General features: G+C 39.6%; 1 protein-coding gene and 1 long non-coding RNA gene across 2 annotated transcripts in view; one reads left to right on the plus strand and one right to left on the minus strand.

Annotated features, from left to right (window-relative positions):
• Positions 1 to 16,643, plus strand: part of GGA1 (golgi associated, gamma adaptin ear containing, ARF binding protein 1) — a 29,072-nt gene extending 12,429 nt beyond the window's left edge. The window contains exons 6-17 of the mRNA XM_087723163.1: positions 278 to 378; positions 1,144 to 1,224; positions 1,985 to 2,122; positions 3,929 to 4,010; positions 9,492 to 9,599; positions 9,914 to 10,060; positions 10,949 to 11,013; positions 12,621 to 12,793; positions 12,913 to 13,193; positions 13,752 to 13,921; positions 14,725 to 14,835; positions 15,005 to 16,643. Coding sequence (XP_087579289.1) covers positions 278 to 378; positions 1,144 to 1,224; positions 1,985 to 2,122; positions 3,929 to 4,010; positions 9,492 to 9,599; positions 9,914 to 10,060; positions 10,949 to 11,013; positions 12,621 to 12,793; positions 12,913 to 13,193; positions 13,752 to 13,921; positions 14,725 to 14,835; positions 15,005 to 15,115 — 1,568 coding nt within the window. The 3' untranslated portion in view covers positions 15,116 to 16,643. The remainder of the gene's footprint in view (positions 1 to 277; positions 379 to 1,143; positions 1,225 to 1,984; positions 2,123 to 3,928; positions 4,011 to 9,491; positions 9,600 to 9,913; positions 10,061 to 10,948; positions 11,014 to 12,620; positions 12,794 to 12,912; positions 13,194 to 13,751; positions 13,922 to 14,724; positions 14,836 to 15,004) is intronic.
• A 1,115-nt stretch (positions 16,644 to 17,758) lies between these two features.
• LOC148044072 (uncharacterized) lies at positions 17,759 to 24,757 on the minus strand. The gene is made up of 3 exons (XR_015697717.1): positions 24,648 to 24,757; positions 23,490 to 23,553; positions 17,759 to 17,853 (listed from the first exon to the last, which is right to left on the minus strand). It is a non-coding gene; the product is annotated as an uncharacterized LOC148044072 (long non-coding RNA).
• Positions 24,758 to 25,165: the final 408 nt, after the last annotated feature.

A 25,165-nucleotide genomic window follows, 5' to 3' on the forward strand; every position in this document is an offset into this window, starting at 1 on the left:
GGGATGCCACAGTGGTCGTAAGTGTGAAAAATGGTTGTAATTCACTTTTTTCAGTGCCATTATAACTTTGAATGGTCACTAAATGAACTGTTGTAAGTCGAGGACTACCTGTAGTCCATTTATTTTAACTGAGAAGTTGTCTATTTCACTGCAACATTTGTTCCCTTGGAAAAAGGGATCAAACCGGGGAGACTTATTAAATTGGCCTGATAGGGAAATGGATCATTTGCCTACTTGCTTGGGAACTCTTGGTAGGAGCTTTCCTTTTTTTCCCCAGGGATTGTAAAATGTGACCCCAAGTTGCCAGATGATGCACCTTTCCTTCTACCTCCTCCCAGACCAAAGAATGCAATCTTTGACGATGAAGAGAAATCCAAGGTAAAAAGCAATTCATTGGCTAGATACTTTACAGTCATTGCTTTGCTCTATCTAAGGTTAGAAACTCTTAGCTTTTCAAGGTACCGCATCACATGAAAAGATTTTGGGTGGAAAGTGAAAATGTGAGCTATTTAGGAGTTGCAGTGAACTGACACCAGCAAGTTTTAATAAGCTTGGATTGGATGGATTATTTTTGCTCCTCAGTTCTCATCGTTGTTGACTATTTGTTTGGGGCTTCTTCTTTTTAATGGACTGATAGATTTGTAATCAGACAACTTCTAGAGCTACCATATTGCCCTGGTCTGGGCTAAAAGATGAAATTTTCTGTAGGCATGGTTACAACAATGGGCCATACAGTTCAATATAATATTGTTAAAAACAAATTGGCAACACGTGACTGGTTCACTAAATCACCTGCTTTTCTTTCCTTAAACAAGTTTAGAAACAGCCCGTGAAATCTGGCTGTTTATCTTAGTACATCATGGATTATGCTAGCCTGCTTTACAGAGAAAGCAAAAAATATTAAATTTGTTGTTACTCTATTGTTGATTATTATAATACTTTCTGGGGTATTTTAGCCTTCTATCAAAATATATAAGGCTGAGATTTCTAATGGTCTGATTGATTTAAAAAGATAACATTATGTGGAAGGTAATGCCCTTAAATTATTCTGCTCTGTATCTCATATCTATTTTTTTTCAGATACCCTTCTATTGTAAGCTTTCCACAGACACCTATTTTTTTCTGATCTCTGTGTCTTTGCAGATGCTGGCCCGCCTGCTCAAAAGTTCCCATCCTGAAGATCTCCGAGCTGCCAATAAACTCATCAAAGAGATGGTTCAAGAGGCAAGCTTTGCTTCCACCTCCATATGTTTATTAATTGGCATTGTTTGATAATCTTGGTTTTGAAGTTTTCATCCTAGGGCTTCTCCTCACCACAATTTATTTCACAGGGATTTTTCCTATGCACATGGAAGGTACAGTTTCCAAGATTCAGAAATAAAATATGGTCTTGAAATACATGTCCTGTGAGCTATAAGAGCTTTCTGTGGCATATTTTAATGTCTGGGGTTGTTTAGGATACTTGGTTAGCTGGAGTATCTATCAGTGATCTCAATAGAATAATCCTGGGATAGCATCAGCTGAGGGCCTCTTCAAAATCTTCGAAGATAATAGCATTGCCATGTTTTACATTTTCTAATCTTCTAAGGAATAGGACACAGTGGCTCAGTGGCTAAGACACTGAGCTTGTCAATCAGAAAGGTCAGCAATTCAATGGTTCGAATCCCTAGTGTTGTGCAACGGAATGAGCTCCCATTACTTGTCCCAGCTTCTGCCAACCTAGCAGTTCGAAAGCATGTAAAAATGCAAGTAGAAAAATAGGAACCACCTTTGGTGGGAAGGTAACAGCGTTCCGTGCGCTTTCAGCATTTAATCATGCCGGCCACATGACCACGGAGACGTCTTCGGACAGTGCTGGCTCTTCTGCTTTGAAATGGAGATGACCACTGCCCCCTAGAGTCTGGAAGGACTAGCACATAAGTGCAAGAGGAATATTTATCTTTTTAAGGAGTAGGAAGAGATTGTAACCCTTCTCTTTTTCCAGGACCAAAAGCGAATGGAGAAGATTTCCAAGCGAGTGCATGCCATTGAAGAAGTAAATAACAATGTGAAACTGCTGACTGACATGGTGACTAACTATAGCAATGGAGAGAGGACAGAGAGTAGCGAGGATCTGATGAAAGTGAGCACACGTCTACATTTTGCATTTTGTTTTGCAACACGTGCTAATGGATGATTTGAAATTCTTAACTGTGAATGCAATTAGCGTTCTTACAACATAAGCAGCAAAATGTCCCATTTATGTTTGCATGAAGAAGTTAAAATTGTTAGTCCAATATGCCCTTACAAGGCATCTTTGAAAACCCTTGGTTATATAATTTATAACAAAGGTGCTTACAGAGATTGGTCTTCTAAGTATCTCCCCAGTTGCATTTGGGGCTCAGCTGCCTGGTTATTTTTTCATTCAGCCAATGCCTGCTTTGCATTTCTGTAGCTGTTGCTTAAGCCGCATTGTAAATGAGTAAATCAGTCACACCTGAATGCAACTAAGATTTGCAAACATTGGTGTGTGACTGTACTAATAATTGTATATATTCAGCAAATATACACATTGAGCAAATTTGCTTTTATTTTTTAAATACCATTAAATTGTTCCTAATATTTCCACTTCATTTACTGTTAGGTTGAACAGGTTCCCTATCATAGATTCCAAATCAAATTACAGCATATTACATTTTGGCATAATGTTTTGTGCACTACAGCCTACTTCATCAGAAATTTCCATATATCTGCTGACATGGACTTCAGTCTACAGAAAATGTATATATTGATACTTGTTAATCTTTAAGCTGCCTTAAAACTGCTTATCTGTTGCATCAAAGATATGCTAATCTTTATTAGCATGTTTTTTTGCCTGTCATGTATAGTACTTCGTAACAACTTTTCCTAGAGTTTCTAAACTGGTCAGGATGTTGGGAATTTTGACAGTCTAATATTCCAGAGTTGGATGGGAAAGACTGATAGAATCAGAAACCAATTAGAACAGGGGTCTCCAACCTTGGCAACTTTAAGACAGGTGGATTTAAACTCCCAGAATTCTGGGAGTTGAAATCTACAGGTCTTAAAATTTGCCAAGGTTGGAGACTACTGAATTAGAAGATTAATCTGACAATCCTCCAGAAGGAGGCAGAACATGCTTTTTGCTCTTTGGTTCTACAAATTAGCCACAATAAACAGTCTCTGGATTCGCATGTGGGATGACTAACACATTGTAATACTTGGCTTGATTTGGCTTCATGCCTTGACTGAATCCCTGCCGTATTTCAAAAAGCTTACTTAAACAAACTATAATTCAAAGTGTTGTGTGCACCCAACAATTGAATTTAGCCTTTAAACCTGAAATTTAGTAAGTGATGTCAATTGATGATTGAAAAAGTGTTAATGTTTCAGGAATAGCTCAGTAAAAGAAAGTGCAACTTTTTCCTCTTATTGAAACTATCACTTACAGAGCAAACACTGGCTACTCCTTTCAGAAGTTGTGAATCCATGAACAAAATGAGCAATTACCAAACTGGAATTGGGATATGCACGTCACTCAGGCATGCTCCTCATAATCTTGACTTATGCGCAGGCATACACTCTGACCGCACATTTAATTGCAAATGACTGAGCATGGATGAAAAGGATGCCACTCTATTTAGATCTGTTGCGTCAAGGTCATTCAGATCCAAGAAATCTGTTCTAAACCACACTCTCCCTGTAATTAGGACTGAAAGATTCTAGAGTGCTTCTGAATGGGGTTTCCCACGTTGTCTTTCTTGCCTACTTTTTTCCCTTTTGCGTCTTTTCAAATGAATCAATTTTATAATTTCATACAGGTTCATCCAGATATAGTCAGTAAAATAAAACCACCCCACTTACTTGACTATGTATTTTTATGCCTAGAAGTGCACTTAATTATACTGAACTTTAATATTCCTCATTATAGGAGCTGTATCAGCGCTGTGAACGCATGAGGCCCATGCTTTTTAGGCTTGCTAGTGACACAGAAGACAATGATGAAGCACTGGGTAAGTTATCTTTGAGCAAGCATTCAGTTACACATTCAAGTAATTTCATGTAAACCCTAAGATATCAATAGACTTCTTCACATTCCATTATAAGTTACTCTAAGCATGAGTTTCTGGATTAAAGTACACCCAAAGTTACCTTGTGCACAGGTAGACTTTGTGAGCTTTCCTTTCTGACATCTCTGTTGTCAAGTGGGCATTTTTGTGTCTATGTTGTTCTAACCAGGTTAGATAATTGAGAGGAAGCAAAATTGGTTATAAGTGTAAGTATAAGTATAATCTTTATTGTCATTACACTTAAATACAACGAAATTGGTTTTAACCTCACTGGTGCACAATTAGAGCAGAAACAAAAAAAGAAAGAAAGAAAAAACTAGCGTGTGCATGGAGTGATTGTGATTGTATTTAAAAGTCTGACAGCCCAAGGATAGAAACTATGTTTAAACCTATTTGTTCGGCTGGCTATACTTTGATGTCTTCTGCCTGATGGTAGAAGTGCAAAGAGACCCTGACCAGGGTGTGAATCATCTCTGAGTATCTTCCTTACTCTCCTAAAGCAGCGAGACCTGGCAATGTCATCCAGTGATGTCAGAGGGCAACCAATGGTTTCTTGTGCCAAACTGATCACTCTCTGTAGTGCCTTCCTGTCCGCAGCTGTTAAACCAGCATACCATACTGTAATGCATTATGTGAGGACACTTTCTATGGTGGACCGATAAAAAGAGGTCATCAGCCGTTGTTCCACCTGATTTTTTCACAGGACTCTAAGGAAATGATATCAATGTATAGACTTATTGCATTATGTTGGTATATTATGAGTAACAACTAAATGTCAATGTGACTTTCAGCTGAAGGGTTTAAATCAGTGGTTCCCAAACGTTTTCATTCCACTGCCCCCTTGGTGCTACAAACTGATCCTTTATTAATTAAATGTTTTATTCATTTTCATTTTCAATTTTGTACATTCACTTATATACTGGATATTGGCAATAATAATATTATAATCGTAAGTAAAAAAAAAACAAGAAACCCCCAACCGAAACACAACTCATAAACCCCACCTATCACTTTCACACACCCCTTCTTCTCCCCCTCCAACTTTCCTTTCTCCCTCCAACGATCACCCCTCCTACTTCCCTTTCCCCTCCTATCTTCCTTTCTCGCCTTTCTCACCCTCCTTCCCCTCTCATCCTCCTTACATTCCCCTCTTCCTCCCTCCTTACTTCTCCCTCTTCTTTTCCTCTACTTCTCACTATGGTGCATTTCTCTATTCCTTACACCCAACAAAAAAAAGGAAAGAAAAAAGCAATAAGAAAAAAAAAAGAGAAAAATAAAAAGAAAAGATAAGGAACAGCAGTATACAAGTGTATTCTTCTTGTTCTATATATTGAAGCTATATCTCCACCCACCCACCCACCCCCAATGAACCCCCCTCCCTAACCCCCTCCGACTTCCCAGGTCACACACCCGGCACAGTTCAGTACCATTCACCTTCAAAATATCTTATTAACAATAATAATGAAAATAAAATAAAAAGAACACTCCGAAAAAGAAAACAAAAACAAAAAAGTAAATAAAATAAAATTGAAAACTCTTTTGCATTATGCTCAGCCTCCCATCATTCTTCAACTTTTAAACAGTGTGAATCATTCCATTTATATTTTGTCCTCGTCCCTTACTTCTTTGATATTTACCCCCATCTTCCTGTAGAATCTCCAGATAGTCTTTCTTAACCTTATATTCAAATATTAGTTTATACAAAAATCAGTTTATCTTCATACTTTCGCTACTCATTTTCCTATCCTTCGTTTCACGTCTCCATTCCTCCCAAGCCCAAATTGCATAAGATTAGGATCTCGCTCTTCACTTTAAGATCCTGAGCTTTTTATATTATACTTCAGACATGTAAATTCGTAAAACATATGCCCAAAATTCATACCAGTTCGTTCAATCCCAAGATTCCTTCATCAATATCCCACTCCACCTTCCTTTCTGCTCGACACTCCATTTCTCCCAAACCGCAATTCAAATAAATCTTAGTCCCCGCTTTCCTCACAGAAAACACTTCATGCGCAGTTTGGATTGAAACTCAAATAAGTCTTGTAAAAGTCCCGTATCAGTACACAGCTTTACCATTTCATACCAAACAGAAATCCTAAAGTTTTAATCAGTCCAAAAGCTTAGAAAGTATTTTAAAAACGTCGCTGGGTCTGTATTCTTTACTCTTCTGTCCTTCCGGAAAGAAAAGGCAACCCTCTGCCTTATAACCACGTGTCCCGCTGCTTTGAAAATATGACTGAATCCTCAGTTTCCGCTCTTCTGCCTCTCCAGTTGGGGGAGAGCAACTCCCTCCTTCTTGTAGTTAAGTGAGTTGTTGCTTGTCTTTCCTTCACCTTGTCCTTCCGCGTTTCCGAGTGAGTCAGGAAGCCCCGCCTTCAGAGTTTTATAATAAAAGTCCCGAGCTTCCGAAACAGAATTAATACGAAATCTTTGATTTTCAAATGTAACTGTGATTCCAGCTGGAGCCTCCCATTTATACTTTATTTGATGATTTCTGAGTTCTTGGGTTAAAAAAGTATAACTTCTCCTTGCGTGCAGCATCTGAAGCGGGATATCTTTAAAGACGAACAAATCGTGGTCATCAATTCTGAGCCTTCTATTATAAAGCTTTTGTGAGATCGCATTTCTGGATTTTCTTGTGAAAAAATATATAATTATGTCTCTTGGAAGCTGTCGTTGCTCTGCTACATGCGAATTTTGGCGATAGATTTTTCGAATATTCCAATCAAAATTAAGTCCTGGGCCTCCCACCACTTGGCTGAAAGCTTCTACAAAAGTCTGTTTCAAATTTTCTCCTTTCTTTTCAGGCAGTCCTCTGACTCTTATTGCAAACGCCTTTGTATTATAATTTATCATTGTAAGTTGTGTTTGATTATTAATAATCTCTTGTTGTAAAGCTTGAATATTAGAAGACAAATTAAAATTAGCCCTCTCCAAAGATTCCAATTTCGTCTCCATTTCTTCAACATAATCTGTTAAAGTAGACGTGACTTCAAACGTATTCGCATTTATCTGGGCAATTTTGGCATGTATTTTATCGCATAAATCCAACACAAATTCTTGAATTTCTTTTCTAAAGTCATTAATTATTTGAGAGAGAAGCTCCTGTGTCAAGAAATCTCCAGTAGATGGCGTAGGAGACAAAGGCAGCGATTTGGTAGCAAGTTCTTTAAGCACGAGGGGGGAGGATTTTTTTGCCTGTTTGGACCTGGGAGACATTATAGATAAAATCTGAGAATAGACAGATAAACAGTGTCTTCAGCTGGCCAGTTCTCAATAAATTATTTGTAGACTTTGCTCATTAATGAGTAGCGGTCTCCGGGGAAATAAAGCCAGTTAATTACGTCATCAATCACCAACACAGTAAAAACGCCATTTTGTGTCCCAATTGCGCAGAGAAGTTCAAAGGAAAAACAAGGCTGGTGTTTAGATAGTTAAAAAAAAAAAAACACATCACAGAGGTGTGACCCGCTCGTCTTATCTTAAAAGCAATTTATCATTGTCCTGAGTGCGGGAGTCAGCTGTCTAGGGCTGCAAAAAGGCAGCTGCAAAGAAATGGCTGGAGATAAAAGCTCGGCTACGTTGGATCCATTCTCTGTTCGCAGCCCCCCAAAAAAAGAAGAGGGCTGTGAACTACGAATAAATCCTAACACCTGAGCTTCTGCCTGTCCCTTTCTGCCAGAAAGGGATGATATCTATTGATCTTAATTAGATATACAGACCAGATCTTTAAGAGGGGCTTCGTTGAGCTCCTCGGCGACAGGCTCCTCCCACAGGAAGTCCCGCTACAAACTGATCCTCAGTGCCCCCCACCCAGTGGTGGAATTCAATTTTTTTACAACCGGTTCTGTGGGCGTGGCTTGGTGGGCATGGCTGGGGGGTCATGTGACTGGGCGGTTTGCACGACGGAAGGAAGATGGTAACTAAAATTCAAAACTGTAACAATTAATTGCACATTTATTCAAAATCCAATTTAAAAACCTGTTTAGTTAATGTTAATTCAACAAAATTGTTGAACATGATCCAGTGATACCAGGTTTTCAAAGTCTGATACTCATTTATCAAGAAACTTAGTAACTAGTAACTTAGTAAACTCAGTAAAATTTAGTAACTACTTCACTGTTCAGTAAATTCTTAATGTGATGGATGGGCTTGATGAAGTGATACCAGTTTCCCAATGTCTGGTTTTAAGTCACTTAGCAGAGTGCAATGTTTCCCAACCTTGGCAACTTGAAGATGTCTGGACTTCAACTCCCAGAATTCCTCAGCCAGGGAATACTGGCTGGGGAATTCTGGGAGTTGAAGTCCAGACATCTTCAAGTTGCCAAGGTTGAGAGACACTGCTCTAAAAGCATCAGAACTGTTTTCCTCTCCTCTCCTATTATGGTATCAGAGGAGCCTTTTCGGTGGCATTAACTCCTGACTCTAGTTTCCAGTAGTTTTGGGTGATGGTTTGTCTTAAAAGACACTTAAAAAGAGTGGCCCGTTTCCTACCAGTTTGCCCCTGGGGTTCATGCAAAACTTGCTTTGTCATCACCCACGTCAAAATTCCCTTTGGCCATTGCCCCGTTGCTCCCTTCCCACCCAAGGAATACCACCCACCACCCCCTTTTTTGTGTCGCCGGAGGATTTTAGTTGCCACACGCACATATAGGGATCCCCGGTCCCGGGATCGCCCTTCACGTGCCCAAAAAAGAGGGCTCCCTGCCTGCCTGCGGAACACAGTACTGCCACCCTTGGAGCACAGTGCACGGATCGACAGACCGCGTGCCAACTGACTGGCTACACCGAGGAATGTGCGGTATGCAAAAGGCCAGAAGCAACCATTCGACGGGGCGGGGAGGGGGAAGGACGGGAGTGGCCCATGTCAGCAACGAGCTCAGGGAGCACACACGTTCTGAGCCATGGTGCTCGGTCCAGAGGAGGCTGTAAAGCCCTGAACAGCGTGTGCCTAGCCACCGCGTGGGAGCGGCTCAGTGTCTTCTGATTTAGTTGTTTTGACTCACCCCTCCTCTGCTTGGTTGCGCACTCTCTATATATTCTCTCTCTCTCCCTCTCCCTCTCCCTCTCTCGTGGTTGAGGCTGCTGGTCGTAAGTCACCGTGGCGGGCAGCAGTGAGAAGCAGCAATGGTAGTATCAAGTACATCAATGAAGAAGGGGCATTTATGGCAGGTTGGCCAGCTGAAGCTGTAGGCTCAGCGCGGGTTCTTTTCTGCCACCCCCCCTTGCCTCTTAGCGCCCCCCTAAGTCATCCCACCGCCCTCCAGGAGGCAGTACTGACCACTTTGGGAACCTCTGGTTTAAACCTACTAACATTTGTATTTTTTATTGTAGAAAAGTTAATGCTAGGCTTTATCTCTATTGTGGAACATTTGATTTACCCTCTGAACCTTCATTTCTATCATATTGGTCTTGTTGCAGCTGAAATTTTGCAAGCTAATGACAACTTAACACAAGTGATCAATTTGTACAAGCACATTGTGAAAGGAGAGGAGATCAATGGTGAAACAACAGCAGGTTCTCTCCGAGGTAAGGAAGCTGGATAATAAGCTGCTGACATAGGAGGGGAGGGCTCAGAGTCTTGTCTAAAGTAGGAATCTGAATATGATATCCAACTTTAGGGTTCAAAAAGTGATCTTATGTGACTAGCTCACTCTCATGTAGTCCATCTCTAGGACTGAAGAAATAAATAAAACTGTATTCAGGGAATGAAGGCTGTGGGGAATTGAGGTAGGGTAAGGGTTTTTGCAGAGCAATCTCCTGACTGACAAGGCAGTGATTGCTAAGAGCGGCGTTTGTTGCCATTCTGTTCTTCTTGGTAGAGACTTTGTTTCTTTATTTAGGCAGCACTTCTGCACTTCTGGATCTGTCAGGACTGGACATGTCACCTGCCTACCCAGCCGTACCAACTTTCTCCTGCAGTAGCTCAGCAACTGTGCCGGAGCAAAGCGGCTCAGTCTCTCTGTTGGACGATGAGCTCATGTCACTAGGTAAATCCATGGTTCTGCAGGGCAGAAGGGTTTGAGCAGAATAGAGTGGGCCAGGTGGGAATACTTTTCAAAAATGAAATTTCAGAAGAATTTAACTCATTTCTCAATCTCTTCTTTTACTTAAAGACAATTCTGTGCTATGTGGAAATAGGTTTTGCAGGATTATTGTTGTTTGTCAAATGTTGAGCAGATCTTTATGAAATACCAGTTGTTTGCTCTGAGTGTTTTATTTTTTCCTATAACAGCAATAGCACTTAGACTTCACAGTGTTTTACAGCCCACTCTAAACTATGAGATCCACTTATAATTTGTGCATAAATTCTGCATTTGCAAGAAGAGTTAATTATGAATTCCTCTAAATCAAGAATTGGCAATTTAGGAAGGATTTAAGCACATTTGTACAATAATATATGGACTTACAACAGACCAAACATTACTGAAAGCCTTGCTTAATGGCTGTGATCTTGCAGGATTGCTATATTATTAAAACTTATTCTTTCCTGTTTAGAACATTCTTGTTATAGTAAGAGCTGTGGTGGCACAATGGTTAGACTGCAGCATTGCAGTCTAATTCTGTTGACTGCTAAGACTTTGATCCTCACTGCCTCAAGGTTGACTCAGCCTTCCGAGGTTGGTAAAATGAGGACCCAGATTGTTGGGGGCAATATGCTAAAACCATAATTAATTAATTAATTAATTGAATTGATTGTGTATTGGGCGCATTGTATGACTATTAGTTAATTTCCTGTTTTAATCATTTTGTATGTTTTAATGTGTTTTCCATATTATACTGAGTTACTGGATTGCAGAGGAATACCACTGTAGTTTGGGCTCCTCACTTTTAGATTAATTGGATTTCCTTTTGTCATATCTGTTCTTTCTTTCTAGGGCTTACTGATCAAGCAACTTCTTCAGTCCAAGGCGCAGACAATAGTGGGTGGAACAGTTTCCAGGTAAGGGTCTTGGTTATCAGAAAGCTGAAAGGACATTATTGGTTGATAAACCCTACAACTTTGGAACTAGAAGTCAATGGAATAATAAAGCTGTGACACTTCAAGCTAGATTCTTCAAGCTAATCTACCATATTGTACTCTTAAAGAATGCTTCAGTCAAAAGGTATCCCGATTATCTAGTGGAAATCTAAATGGAGATTATTTTAGTTGACTATTTAGGTCTATAAAGGTGCCCTTGCATGTTGAAATGTTTGTATAGCATAGATATGTGAGCAAGGTTGTGTACAGAAGTAACTTTTTATGAAGGAAATCCTCTCAATATGAGTTGCTTGGCTTTCTGGATTTGCTTTAATTTGAGATTGTTAGATCTTGATTTGGGAAGAAGAAGAAAATCAGAATCTTATTTCAGAAAAACAGACACAACCAAAGTGTGAATCAAGTCTCCTATTCTCAGTTTTTTCACAGCTATCTTTTTGTAAAACAAGAGGGAGACTTTACTTTCTTGAAAGGGGTATCAGAAGACCAGCAGGCTTGAGCCTCCTGTTTTTCAGACGAAGTTTATGTTAGAAAGCTTAATGAAAAGGCGCATGGAATAGAGATGACCACAAATACGTAATTAAATCCCTGTCATTTCTTGAATTGTGTAGACCTTGTAGATTCTGCGCAACTCTAATCTGCTGTGCAGAAAATTGTAGACTTTTCTAATCATATCTGGGAGGCCTGCAGTTATTTAAAATTGCTATCAACATGTGTGAAAGAAACCCAAGGGGTTTTTCTGTGCTTTGTATTGCATTTAATATACTGTTCTTTTTCTAAAGTAGGGGTGTCAAACTTGATTTTACTGAGGCCGCATCAGGGTTGTGTTTGACCTCGGGAGGCCGGGCTGGGCTTGCCAGTGTGGGAGTGACCAGCTCAATGTCACTCGTGTTGGGCTAAAACGGGTTCCTGAGCTCCATTTTCGGCTGCCATGACCTCCTGCAAACCTCTGCCGGTGGAAACAGAGCTGGTGAGGGCCCTCAAAAGCTCTGTTTTCACTGGCAGAGGGTTACAGGAGGCAGTGGCAGGTGAAAACGGAGCTTGGGAGCCCATTTTCGCCGTGACCTGACAAATGCGCCCCCGACAACAGCGCGGAAATAAAACCGCGACGTCGACAGCGCGCCCACAAAGGCGCACAGACAAAAGAGTGGCGACAGAAGCAGGGTTAGGGTTAGGTTCAGGGTTAGGGTTAGGTTCAGGGTTAGGTTCAGGGTTACCTTTAGGGTTAGGTTTAGAGCGTGCTTCTGTTGGCGCGCTGTTGTTGGCGCGCTTCTGCGCTTATTCGTCGGTGCCATTTCGAACTCGCGGTTTTTTCCCACGGTTTCATCGGCGTGGTTTTGTCCAGCGCGCATTTGTCAGTGAACCCATTTTCACTGGCAGAAGCACCGCAGGTCGTCCTTTGCTGTTTCCAGGGCAGCCCTTTAGACCAGATCTAAGTACCCTGTGGGGCAGATCCAGCCCCCGGGCCTTGAGTTTGACACCCCTCATCTAAGGGTTGTACTTAAAGTATTCAGTTTGGCTGTGTTTTTGTGGGGAGCTGTATAAAATTTTCTTCTTCTTTTTTTTTAAAGTCATCTGAGAGCCCAGAAATGGATGTCCCTTCAGGACTACCGGCTCCAATAGGGAAAGCTGAAACTGGACAGCCTGCATCTCCTGTTGCTACTAGTGGTATGGATGACCTGGACCTGCTAGGCAAGACTCTGTTACAGCAGTCTCTTCCTCCAGAGTCTCTTCAAGTCAGATGGTAGGAGGCCAGGAGGGGAAGGGCAGAGGGTGTTTCTGAAAATGGAGTAGCGTCTGCTGAGGGGGAAGCCAGTTCTTGGCCCCGCTCTTGAAACTCTCACTCTCTTTCACACTTTGCAGGGAGAAGCAGCCACCCCCTCGATTAACCCTGCGTGATCTCCAAAACAAAAGCACTTCCAGCCCATCTCTGAGCACCAATAGCACTTCGTCCATCTTCCCAAATATCTCTTCAAACCCTGCTGTCACTCTGCCCATAGAAAAAACACCCCCTGTTTTGGCCCCTCAAGGGTCGCCGACTCTGTCTGGAAGTGCAAGCCTTCCAGCAGGTCTCCCAGCTTCCACACACCCCTTGGAATTCTCACTGACGAATGTCTCTGTGCCTCTGGAATCTATCAAGCCAAGTGAGTTTGAGCAAAGTTCTGGAGAATGGTCTTATCCCAAAGCATCTGGCTTAGCTCATTTATTGTGGTGGAATCTCTAGCTTTGTGGGGGACGGGGACTGGTGAGTTTGGAGTCCTTGCAGGGAGGGGAAGCGATGGAGGCCAGGAAATCCCCCCTCCCCTTAGAATTTCTGACAGCCTTTAACTTTCTGTTCCCAAAACAATGTAGTCAGTCTGATGAGATTCTTGTAAATAGACAGACAACAGCAAAGAATGATCAGCTCACAATATTGCTCTGTTTCCTTGTGTCTGACATTGATGCAAGTTGGATAACTTGGAAAAAAGTTTGTGGTTTGTGCAAAGAATTCTTTTCGATTTACATGTGCAAGATACCTCCATTGCCTCAACCTGGCTTTTCAAAGACAAGAGAAAGAGGTTGAGGAAAGTTAAAATGTGGGGTTCCCACTAGTTGAAACATAAAGGACAACCAAGTTAAGGGGGGTAGAATTCGGGGAGGGGTGGGGGGGTTGGCCATTCTACTCTTACGTTTTATGCCTCTCCTGGTGGTGCTTATTCTAGGCAGCATCCTCCCAGTGACTGTGTATGACCAGCATGGTTTCCGTGTCCTCTTCCACTTTGCCAAGGACTCTCTGCCTGACCGACCTGATGTACTAGTGGTGGTCATCTCTATGCTAAGCACAGCCCCTCTGCCCATTAGGAACATCATCTTTCAGTCTGCCGTCCCCAAGGTAATATTTTTATGCCAATGAAACCTTCATGTGCACCTATTTTAATTGTTTGACAATACGAGGTGGTCACTACCCATCCTCCTACCTAGCGTAATTGCCTAAGGGCGTAAGTGCCTAAGTAAGCACTTACCTACCTAGTACTTACTTTGCCTACAACTTCTGCTGATTTTTTTTCCAACTTAGTTAAGGAGAAGTCATAACTTACTACTGAAAGGCATGACTTGGTTTCATTCCTTATTTTCTCTCACCCAAAAGGCTATTGCTGATTAATATTTTAAATGTAACATTTGTTAAAAATCCGAGGCTTTGGAGAACCACTACCAGTTAAAGTAGAATAATTCTGCTTTTTTGTTTGGGGTTAAAGTTTCACTTCCATGCATTCATGTTGATCTGGAGGGAGCAAGTCCCAGGGGTGGTTGATGTGCTGCCATTGATACACTGATTGCAGTGGCCTGTTTCTTGAAATAATTTTGTTTAGCTAGTTAAAGATTTTTTTAAAAAAACAATTGCTTTCGTATTTCCCATTGTCTTTTCATTGAAAGAAAAGAAATGTAATATTCCTAAAGGCTGTAAAACAAGCTTGAATTGGAATTATGAACTAAAAGATCTGGGGGGTCATATTATTATATAAATCAGACTTCTGATGGATGTGGTTTAATTTATCAGTCCAATTCTTCCAGAGGGTAGTACAAAGCCTGCAACCTTTTTAATTAGGTAATGCCATTATTTGGGTGTATGGAGGCAACTCTTGTTCTTTAATGGTCAAATCATAGAGTTGTATTGATGTGCTTTTATTTGTACAGGTGATGAAAGTGAAACTGCAGCCACCTTCAGGGACAGAGCTCCCACCATTCAACCCAATAATGCCCCCTACAGCAATCACCCAGGTCCTCCTGCTTGCAAATCCACAAAAGGTAACGTTACCTCCTTAAGGGAAGTAAGTGGGGCCGTGTTCTTGATCTAGAGTTGAGTTCCTCAGAAGTCCTAGTTCCTCTAACTACACTCCTTACCCCACATTTGCAAATCTCAGCCATCATCCCTGAGTCCTTCTCTTAATTGTTACACATCTTTTTCTCTGTCTAGGAGAAAGTAAGACTACGATACAAGCTGACCTTCACCATGGCAGATCAGACTTACAATGAAATGGGAGATGTGGACCAGTTCCCCCCTCCAGAATCATGGGGAAATCTCTAGTGCCACAGCCAGTGTGCTGGGTCATGTTTCTAAAGATTCTGCCTCGCTTAGGACCAGAGCCTTCCCAGGATTGGCTGCTGTTTGGACTCTGCTTTCAGACTGCAAAGGCAGGCGCAGGAGGAGAGGCAGAAAAGAACAAGAGGGGATGTCTGCCTTGGGTCAGAAGGACAAGAATGATTGAGTTGCTCTCTGTTCTTTGATTTCTGTTCTTATTTGATTTGTCCTTTACCCTCATCTTGTTGTCTCATTTTTTTGCTTTTCCTTCATTGGAATAATATCAGCACAGATGAGCTTTGAATATTTTAGACCTTCTTCTGTACAGCTTTCCCATCTGCTGAAGTAGTATCAGATCTTACACTTTCCCATTAATACCACTTCTGCACAAGCAACCCTGACATAGATCAGTTCTGGATTTTCAGAATGCAACACAAAAGATGGGGCAAGATAAGTACCCAGTACTTTGTCACGGGAGAACTAACTGTCCCATTTAAACCTTTGTGAATTAAACATCTTTAGGACTACAGGGTAGCTGTTTCTGTTTTGCTCACAAAGCCTCCATTCTCCCAAAGGTTAGACAAGGCGGGGGGAGCATTGACCTAATTCTCAACATATTAACACTCCAGGGGTCAGAATCAGACCAAGTTAACAGGATGGGCAACAAAGTTTATAAGGGAAGTTTGAAAACTGTTTTGCTCCATGATTTGCTTTTCTGGGAATATACTACCAATATACTGAATGCAGAAAGTTGCAGGATCCATCTTCAGATCCATATTGTTGTATGCAAAGCACCTAGCTCCATTTTATGTAATCCAGTCTTTGAAACCCACTAGAATACAACAGAGAAAATTGTTGAGAGAGAAAGAGATATTCCCCTAATATGTTTCCCTTCACACCACTACCAGCTGTAGCTCCCTTTTTCATTTCCATAAAATGGCATGCTCAGAGATAACCAGACTTGGAAACATGCAGTCTGTAAGGCTGCTCAATTTATTTTCATGAGCAAAATGTCCATGGGAGTGTTAGTTCTAAACAGGTTTTATAATAAATTGCACTAAAAGGGATGAAATTAAGCATTGCCAGCAAAAAGTAAATGGGATTGAAAAGTGAATGACATTTTTACCCAATGGAGTTGCATACTTTCTTCAGTCAAATTGACATGTTTTGATGGGAAATATTTCTGGTTAGGTTCTGCTATGACTGGATACTTTTAATTTCTAATCTCCTTTTTCAGGTTTATCTTTGCCCCTTGCTTTTTTTAGAGTTGGTTTCATTTAAGTTTTGAAGTCTCTTATGTTTTTGTATGTGTGTATCTACACGCACGCACACACACAAATTCTGCACATAGAGAAAGAGCCCTAAAATAGACAGTGTGAAGTCTGCTGTGTTAATGAGAAATATTTTTCCCAAAAGTGCATTCTAAGATCTGGGACCTCCTGAAATAGCATGAGGATCCTATATAGAATTGTAGTCTTGCAAGTCTCTTGTTTTTATCCTAATGGTAATTTATAAACTTCATTTTGAACTTGAATGGTTTGCAGTCACTCTGTTTTTGGTGGAAAAGAGTAGTGGCTCTTCATATCATGACTTACATGGAACTCTGCCTGTATCATCTCTATTTTGGGCCAAATCCATACTATATACAGTATAATCTGCACTTTTAAAAAGATGTACTGAGAAACTGAATGTATTATGCAAATATCTCATCTTTTTGTAACACTTTATGGTGTTTCTACCAGTTAACTGAAATCTTGCCTTTTTGAATTGGTGACATTGCTGGCGCAGTCTTTTAATGCAGTCTGATAGGTGACAAATGTAAGGAGTAAGGTTCTCAAAATGCAAAAAGCACCACTGATTCCTTGCTTCTGGATTTCTGTAACATGTTTGGAATATTTACGGGTATTCATGTCTGCTTTAAAAACTGTCCTGGAGGTTAGCCCTGACAAACACTTGATAATCCACAAATACTAAGCATTTTTATAAAAAATACTAATGCATTTTTTAAAAAAAAGCAATTTACTGATATTTTACGCTGATCACTTGACTTAGTCGAGGGATAAGTGTAGGAGCAGCCATTTCCAGTCATAATGAGTTATGTTCCTCAGTCTCAATTCCTGTTTTAGTGCAGTAACTTCCAATCTAACTTAAGATATGACTATATCGACCACAGTTGCCTCCATATTTCATGCAAGGTAGTGTTTGAATAGTGATCTGTAGAGCAATTACAGAGCAACATTATTTGGCAGAAAACAAAAGACATGGCTGCAAATGCTAAGCATAGCTTTTAATCTAGGAAACCTTGCCGACCGTTCTTCCTACTCCTGTTCTAGGCAGGGTTATTGTAACCTCAAACTGTATAACATAGTTTGCGGCCAAATCTGCTCTGCATATATTAATAGCTCTCACTTCCTCTTCCTGCTGCTTTTTGCAGGGCCCCTTCAGCAGTAATTTCTTCTATGTGATAGCCGGACTCGGTGAGAAAGGGAGAAAATGCATACTTGCATTTGAGATATAGCAGTAAGTATAGGTGGAGATGGATGCCTTATTTGGGGCTTGATACTGCTACTGTCTACAAATTTTCATCACACACAACTTCCCATTCTTACATTATTTTGTGAATTTGCTTCCTTTCTATTTTTGGTGGACATTATTGTACTATAACTAAATGTTATCTTTGGTGGTAATCTCCGTAGCTTAGTTAATTAGGTTGATTGGATTTTAGAAAGGAAGCTGAAAGTGATCTGTAAGAAGGAAGAATAATTATATTAGATTATACCAGTATACAGCAGTGATATATTAATAAACTTTAACAGAAAAGCCATAATTGTTCTACACGATAAGGGCAGCCGGATGCTTCATCATTTTTGTAGGCTGTGAGATGGTGACTGCAACCTCCCAGAAATGATTTTTTTATATTCCCTTAATCTGTGCAAGAAAACCAATGAGCTCTTTTTTTTAACCCCATGAAACTGAAATTTAATGTCTTAATAAATATCTAAATTTAAGTAAGCAAGGAACCAAAAAGAATACCTTCCCTATTTTAACGCGCCTGAGAAGTATCGTAGATCAGACATTTTCCTCTTATTAGGCAACATTGATTTATTATGTGCCATCACCTTGGTGTTGACTCTTGCCAGCCACAAAGCTAGGCCCAAGTGAACGGTCCTTCAGATTTCCCAACAGGGCATCCACTGCTGCTGTGATCGTTTCCATACATTTCATTGCTGGTCATCCTCTCTTAGATTTGTCAAGGTCTTCATATACCTTGAAATATAATTTGAGTCTGGACATCTGTGCCTTGAATGAGAACTCCTGATTGATTTGTTGTATGATCTACTTGGCTATCTCTGGTATGAGCCTTTTGCAAAACCAACATTCTATTTTTTTTTCTCTCCTGCTTCTTCAAAATCCAACTTCTGCTTCCATCGAGTAACAGAAAAAAGTATCACCTCCACAGTTCTACCTTTGTAGATGCAAATGTTTCACACTAGTATCTTTTCCAAAGCCTTCAATTGCCCTCCTACCAAGTGCAAATCTTTAACGTATTTCTTCACTGCCTTTGTTAATTCTGAAAAGCAGAAACTACCATTTCAGAATGTTTGTCAGTTTTAAGGCAATAGTTGTATCCCTTGTCATTAGTTTGGTCATTTTTATATTTAATCTTCACCTCGATTTTTCGATTGGTGCTCCTTTGCTTTCATTACTTGAGCTTGCATATCATTTGCATTTTCAGTTATCAGAGCAGTGTCATCAGCATACTGCAGATTTGTGATGTTTCTGCCTCGAATTTTAATTCTGTACTTTATTGTTTTCCAAGCTAGCCTTTCTCAGTATATATCCAGCATATAAATTTGAATGAATTGGGAGCGAGTATACAATCTTATCTTTTCCTGACTAACGTCAGTTTGTTTAACTGACAGTTTATGCTCACTGTGGCTTCCTCTTCTGTTTTGCATAAGATCCATTAGATACTCTGACATTCCTGTTTTCCTAGGGACACTACTGTGCACAGTTTGACATGCTCAACGAAATCCAAGGTTTTTCTATAGTTGTGAAGCAAGTACTGATTTCACTGGGGTATTTTTGGCTTTCTCACTTATCCAGCTCAAATCATTAATAATGTTGTTCCTCAATCTTTTCTAAAACCTGTTTCAACATCTAGCATTTTCCTTTTCTTGTACGGCTCTAATTTACATTGTATGATCCTAAATGTTGTTTTACTAGCACAAGAGATTAAGAATATTGTACAATAGTTTGGATATTTTGCTATTTTTTTTCTTTTCTTTTTTCTTTGGGATACAGATCTTTTTCAGTCTGTAGTCTACTGTGCCGTTCTCCTAATTTGCAGGCATAGTTTGATTTTGTACGCTGTTTGAGGTAACTCAGACGACAAGCTCAAGAGGAAATATTAGTTCTACCTTTATTGTAAGGTTAAATTAACAAAATATTACAAGGCTGAAAATATTTTGGCCTTCCTCCTCTTTTTCTCTCCAGAAAGTCAGGGACGGTTCCTTCTGAAATGCTTCTCATGCTTCCTCTCCTTCCATGGACCAAGATATGTTTTAGATGTCAGTTGTCCAGTCTGAAGCTCTTCCTTCTGCCTTCCACATACCATTAACAGATTAGAACCTTTATTAATTATTGTCGCTTGCATCGTTCTGAAGATATTCCATTCTTAAAGACCTCTGACTTGCTTATGTTGGCCTGTTTTTTTCTACTACTAGAAGTGCTCAAAAATAGGGAGTGTCTTTAAAGATATCTTGGTATAATTATCCCTACTTACAGTATTTCCCCTTACTCTTTCCATCTTATTTGAGCTTCTTGGAGTCAGTTATTAGCTGTACTACCATCTCACTGACATCATTTGGTATATCAGTTTGAGGTTGGAATATCTAAGTTGACAAATCTTTTGGAAAACTTGGGGGATTTTTTTTGTACCTGTTTTCATTTTTAATGTGTTTACATTGCCTCTGCTGCTTGTCTCATTCAATTGTTCTCTGAAAGTTTTGTTAAGTTTTTTCCTGAGATTTTTGCCTTTAACTTCTCTTGGCTGTTTACTCACTTTCTTCTGCCATCCATTTTACTTTCTTCTGTTTCTTGATCTTTGGCAGTCTTTTTTCACATTAATACTTCTTTTATTTTCATTCACAATTTTTCTAGTTCCCTATCAACGAGGTTCAAGATTTCAAAACAATATGTGATCTTGAAAATGGTTAGCACATACTCAAAGATCATATAATGGAAGCTAGTTGTCTTTGTGCTTTAGCTTGATTTCAATCTTGCACATATGTACTACAGGGCTATTACACAGCCATCCTCATCTTTTCTGTTACAACCGAGTTCTTCCACTGCCTTGTATCAATAATATAGTCAGTCTGATTTCTGGTGATGTCCAGTTATACAGGTGTCATTTTGGTTGTTTAAAGAATGTTAGCAATAAAAAGTATGACTGGATTAGCAAAAACAGGCTATTCTGCCTCATTTCTGTTTCTTAGACAATAGGTCCAACTGTCTTTTCAACCTTAAACTATTTCCTACTTTGGCATTCCAGTTTCCAACCACAAGCTTGCATCTTCTGCCAATTCCATATTAAACCTGAGCTTAAAACCCATTGCTGTCCTCTTCAATGCCAGTGATTGGAGGATACAAGTATGTAACCATCATGTTAAAGTTTTGTCTGGAAAGGTCTAATATTCAGTCATTGCCTGCACCATTTCCAATTATTCTGCTTGCTGCAGTATCTCCTTGACTATGAAAGCAACGTTGTTCTCCCTTTGTTCTTCATGTTCTGAGTAATAAACATGATCTTCTGAGTGAAAGAGTCCAATTCCAGAACATTTCAGTTCACTGATGCCTAAGATGTTAATGTATTACTGGTTCATTTCAACTTTAACTGTGTTGAGCATCCCAAGTTCATATTTCTTATGTTCTGTGCTCCCATTGTAATTCTGCCTTTGTCGCTCCAGCTTTTCTTGTCATACATGGCAATATCAGCAACTAGCCCTTCCAGGGTCTTTAATCTGATTGCATTGTAAACACCATTAACACTCCAAAAGAGCATCAGCTCTTTCTGAGGAGAACATTGAATGCCATCTGACCCGAAGGCCCATCTTCTGACACTATATTGCTAGTCACTGTGTACTACCTTTCAAAGTGGCTTTCTTGCTAAAATAGAGAAATGGTTTAGCATTGACTTCTGCATAGTATGAAATTATGCCTTTGCCATTCTCACGAAACTGATCATCCACTTTCAGCATTTCCTGTATTACTGGTGCCTACTTGCTTTAATTAGCTGGAATTATCTTCATATCTGAGTGTATCACCATCATCATTAGTTTAGCCATTGTCTTATCCACTGCAGGGTGAAGCCTTTCCTACATATTTCCAACTGATACATTATATATATGATGTATACATGTATGTACATACATACATACATGCATACATACATACAGTATATACTCCCAGAATTCCAGGGACACCACTAGCACTACAAACAACTAATATAGCAGAATTGCTTCAGCAGAATTATTATATAACGGCTTTCTCTAAGTTGGAAGTCCACTAAATATGCTATATTTCAGTTCGCATAATTCCTGCATTAGAGAGATTGTGGTCCAATGGATGACTGCTACAAATAGAACAGTGACTAGAGTGGTTGTTTATGCTATTTTGAGCTGAGAAGAATACCCTGCTGTTACTTCCTTAACACAATTTACAAGAATTGAGCTCTGTCCATCCAGTGAATTTAAACATTTAACTGCTATACTGTATGTTATAAAGTGCATATCATCTCACATGCAATTCCTCACATGAGGAGTTCTAAGAGAGAAATGTATTTATTTAGACAATTTAACCCTGTCTCTTGGAAATACAATCCTAAATATTTCAGAATTAAATAAAATCCATTATAGATGGTAAATTCAAAGTAATCCATCTTATACTTATTTTCTTCACTTGTCTTTTAGGAATTTTTACAAAACTGAGTTGTGCAGAATTATCCAATCAGTGCACTGAAAAACTCTTGATTCTGACCACTGTTATCCCTAGAATTTTTTTAAAGTATATTTGCAATCAACCTTTATCACCACTATTCATTTTACAGGTACAGTCAAGCAACAATAATTCAATGATTTCCCCCCCCATAGCCTATGAATCAAAAGTCTTGCTTCCACTCAATTGAAATGAATAATGATCTACTTTCTCATCATAATATTCGTTTGCATTATACCCCCCCATGGACTACTTGTATAGAACTGATTTCTTCTCAACTGGACTATGACTGCTTTCATGCCTTTTCCTTCAGGTTTCCTACTTCTCAGACCTTAATTTGAATCAAATTCTTAATTACCGGTCAAAATCCCAGACAAAATAAAATCTATAGAAAATGGCTACAAAAATTGATTAAAGCATACACCAAATAAAACATGGACAATTATGCTTGCACTAGTTGCTATCAGCCATATGAGTTTTATAAGCCCTAGGAACAACATTTCCATCCGCTAGTAAAAAGTAAACATAAATTAATTCTGGGAAGGCATCAGCAGCTCTTTATGTCTTGGTAGAAGTTACATTACAATAATCCAGTTGCCTCTTGAAAAAGCACCTTTGGGACAACCATAATCTGGATTAGTGGTGGGTTTCAAAAACCTCTTCTGTAGGTGTGGCCTGCTTTGTGGGAGTGGCTTGCCGGCCATGTGACTGAGTGGGAGTGACTTGGCAGTCATGTGACTGGGTGGGCATGGCCAACTTGCAAAATGTGGTGAAACTCACTTAACAACACTCTTGCTTAGCAACCAAAATGTTCGCTCAGAAACTCTGACATTTGAAGCACGCAAGTCAAAGCTGTCAAGTTACAAGACCCTTGCACCCCTAACCCATTAGAAAAAAAAAACCCAGGGGTGTTCAAACTTGACAGCTTTAAGACTTCTGAACTTCAACTCCCAGAATTCCTCCTCCAGTCATGTTGACTCAGAAACTCTGGCATTGAAGCGTACAAGTCTTAAAGCTGTCAAGTTACAAGACCCTTGCACCCCCAACGCTTTAGAAAAGAACCCCAGGGGTGTTCAAACTTGACAGCTTTAAGTCTTGTGGACTTCAACTCCCAGAATTCCTCCTCTTGCTCTTCATCTTGATGATGTGCGGACGGGCGGGGGGGAGGGAGCTGGAACCGGTTCTAAACGGCACTGTAGATTTGTGGAACCTCTTCTGTAGAAAAGGTTAGAACTGGCAGGAACCCACCCCTGATCTGAATGACTGAGAATCTCCAGTAGCATTTACACTACAATGATATGCATTTGTTTCAATCTTTATGAGGGCAGAGCCTTTCTTCATATACGACAAGTGAATGGCACCAAGCAGTTACTATGGGGATTACCTATAGATGAAGAGGAAATTTGGAGAAGGGAGCAAGTGGTCAGCAGTCAGGAAAGTAGTTACCCCTGTTAGAAGAAAAAAAAAAGATGTATGTGTTTTCTGTAATCATACAATAAGGTGGTTGTTTGACTCAGCTGAACATGTGAATGACCTCCAATTAACATAGCTCAGTGGTCCTATCAGATAACAAGACATTTTGTTGGGAGTATATAAACTGTTATGGTTGTTCTCGGTTATAAAAGTAGAACAGGGATGGGAAGCAGCTGAATGATACAAGTCTAACTGTTTCTAAGTTATTTCTGCAAGTCTAAGTTATATCCACTAAGTCTATGTTATTTCCAGTAGCACCAAGACAAACGTTTCTAGAAGGGAACCAGGATATGAAGGAGATCACTGTCCGGAGCTGTTTATCACCAGGACATACTTCAAACCCAAGAATCCATTTTGCATTGTTATTGATTGCTGCTAATAAACTGAAGCTTCAAAAATGTTCTTAACTTTTTTTAAAAAGACTACTGGCCACAATCCTATCCAGCAATACTGAATTTCACAACCTAACCAAATAACATGAAATGAACATCTTTTATCAGTTTTGAATCTATTACTATAATCAACCTGTATGTGGACATGTGTGTATACTTTTTAATACACATGCCTGTACTGTTATGTGCAAATATTAAGGCACCATTGATCAACCTTATGATTCAGCATTTGGAAGCGGTTATTTCTGGGGGGAAATGATATTACAACAAAGTAACTAAAAAGATATCCAAACTTGCTTTTTTCACATTCACCGATTTCTTAGTTTGAACCTGTAAATAATTGTATGTAAAAAGATAGGATAAAGCAGTGTTCACCTTTGTTTCAACTGCTATTCAATTAGGGATTCCTTGAAACATTTGGCTTGGTGGTGCCTAAACTTTGGGATACTGATTTCACAGTTTTACATTATTTCTCTATTCCTGTTGAAAACTTGACAGGTAAACTCATGTTTAAATACCTGTCTGAACCAGACAAAAGATGAAAAATGTAATTACAGAAACATTAAAAAGATTTAAATTTGGTCCATGTGACTTCATATTCATAGGAGTGGGTTTTTTTAAAAAAAATCATGAAAAGTTGAAAAAACATGCATTACAAAGTTATATAATTTACCTACTTCCACAAGTATTGAGGCCAAGATGGCTTATTCATGGTTTCATTATGGAGGCTTTGCTTAAAAAAAAACCCACACGTTTAGCTGTTGTAGTTGAGAAGGTGTTGATAACAGCATTAAATCTCCTGAACTAGAGATGATGAAAAATAAATCAGTGGGCATGAGGGCAATATCAGCGTAAAACAGAATACTGTATCTTGCACACTTCAGAATCTACATTTCCTAAGAGTACTTTTTGTTCTGATGTTTATTTTCTTTCTGCATCAGAGGTTAATCTGTAGTGCTGGTGCAGAATGAAGTTGAAAACTTCCTGGAAGGCAGAATATCATCATTTATCATTATGGATATTTTGTTTTTGTGGCCACAACCAACCAGTTGGTATCACTGCAAATCATCAGCTTTGCTTGAAGAGGTCCGAGACTTTGAAAAACCCATTTGTCTTTGCCTAGAGGTAATACTGATCAATTCTATTTGTGATCCTGCCTGGGAACACTTATAAATCAGATATGCATAAATTTTCC

The sequence above is a fragment of the Thamnophis sirtalis genome, unplaced genomic scaffold (assembly GCF_051295495.1).
Source record: "Thamnophis sirtalis isolate CommonGarterSnake01/CBP01778 unplaced genomic scaffold, rThaSir2_p1.2 scaffold_9, whole genome shotgun sequence".
NCBI classification, from domain to species: domain Eukaryota; kingdom Metazoa; phylum Chordata; class Lepidosauria; order Squamata; family Natricidae; genus Thamnophis; species Thamnophis sirtalis.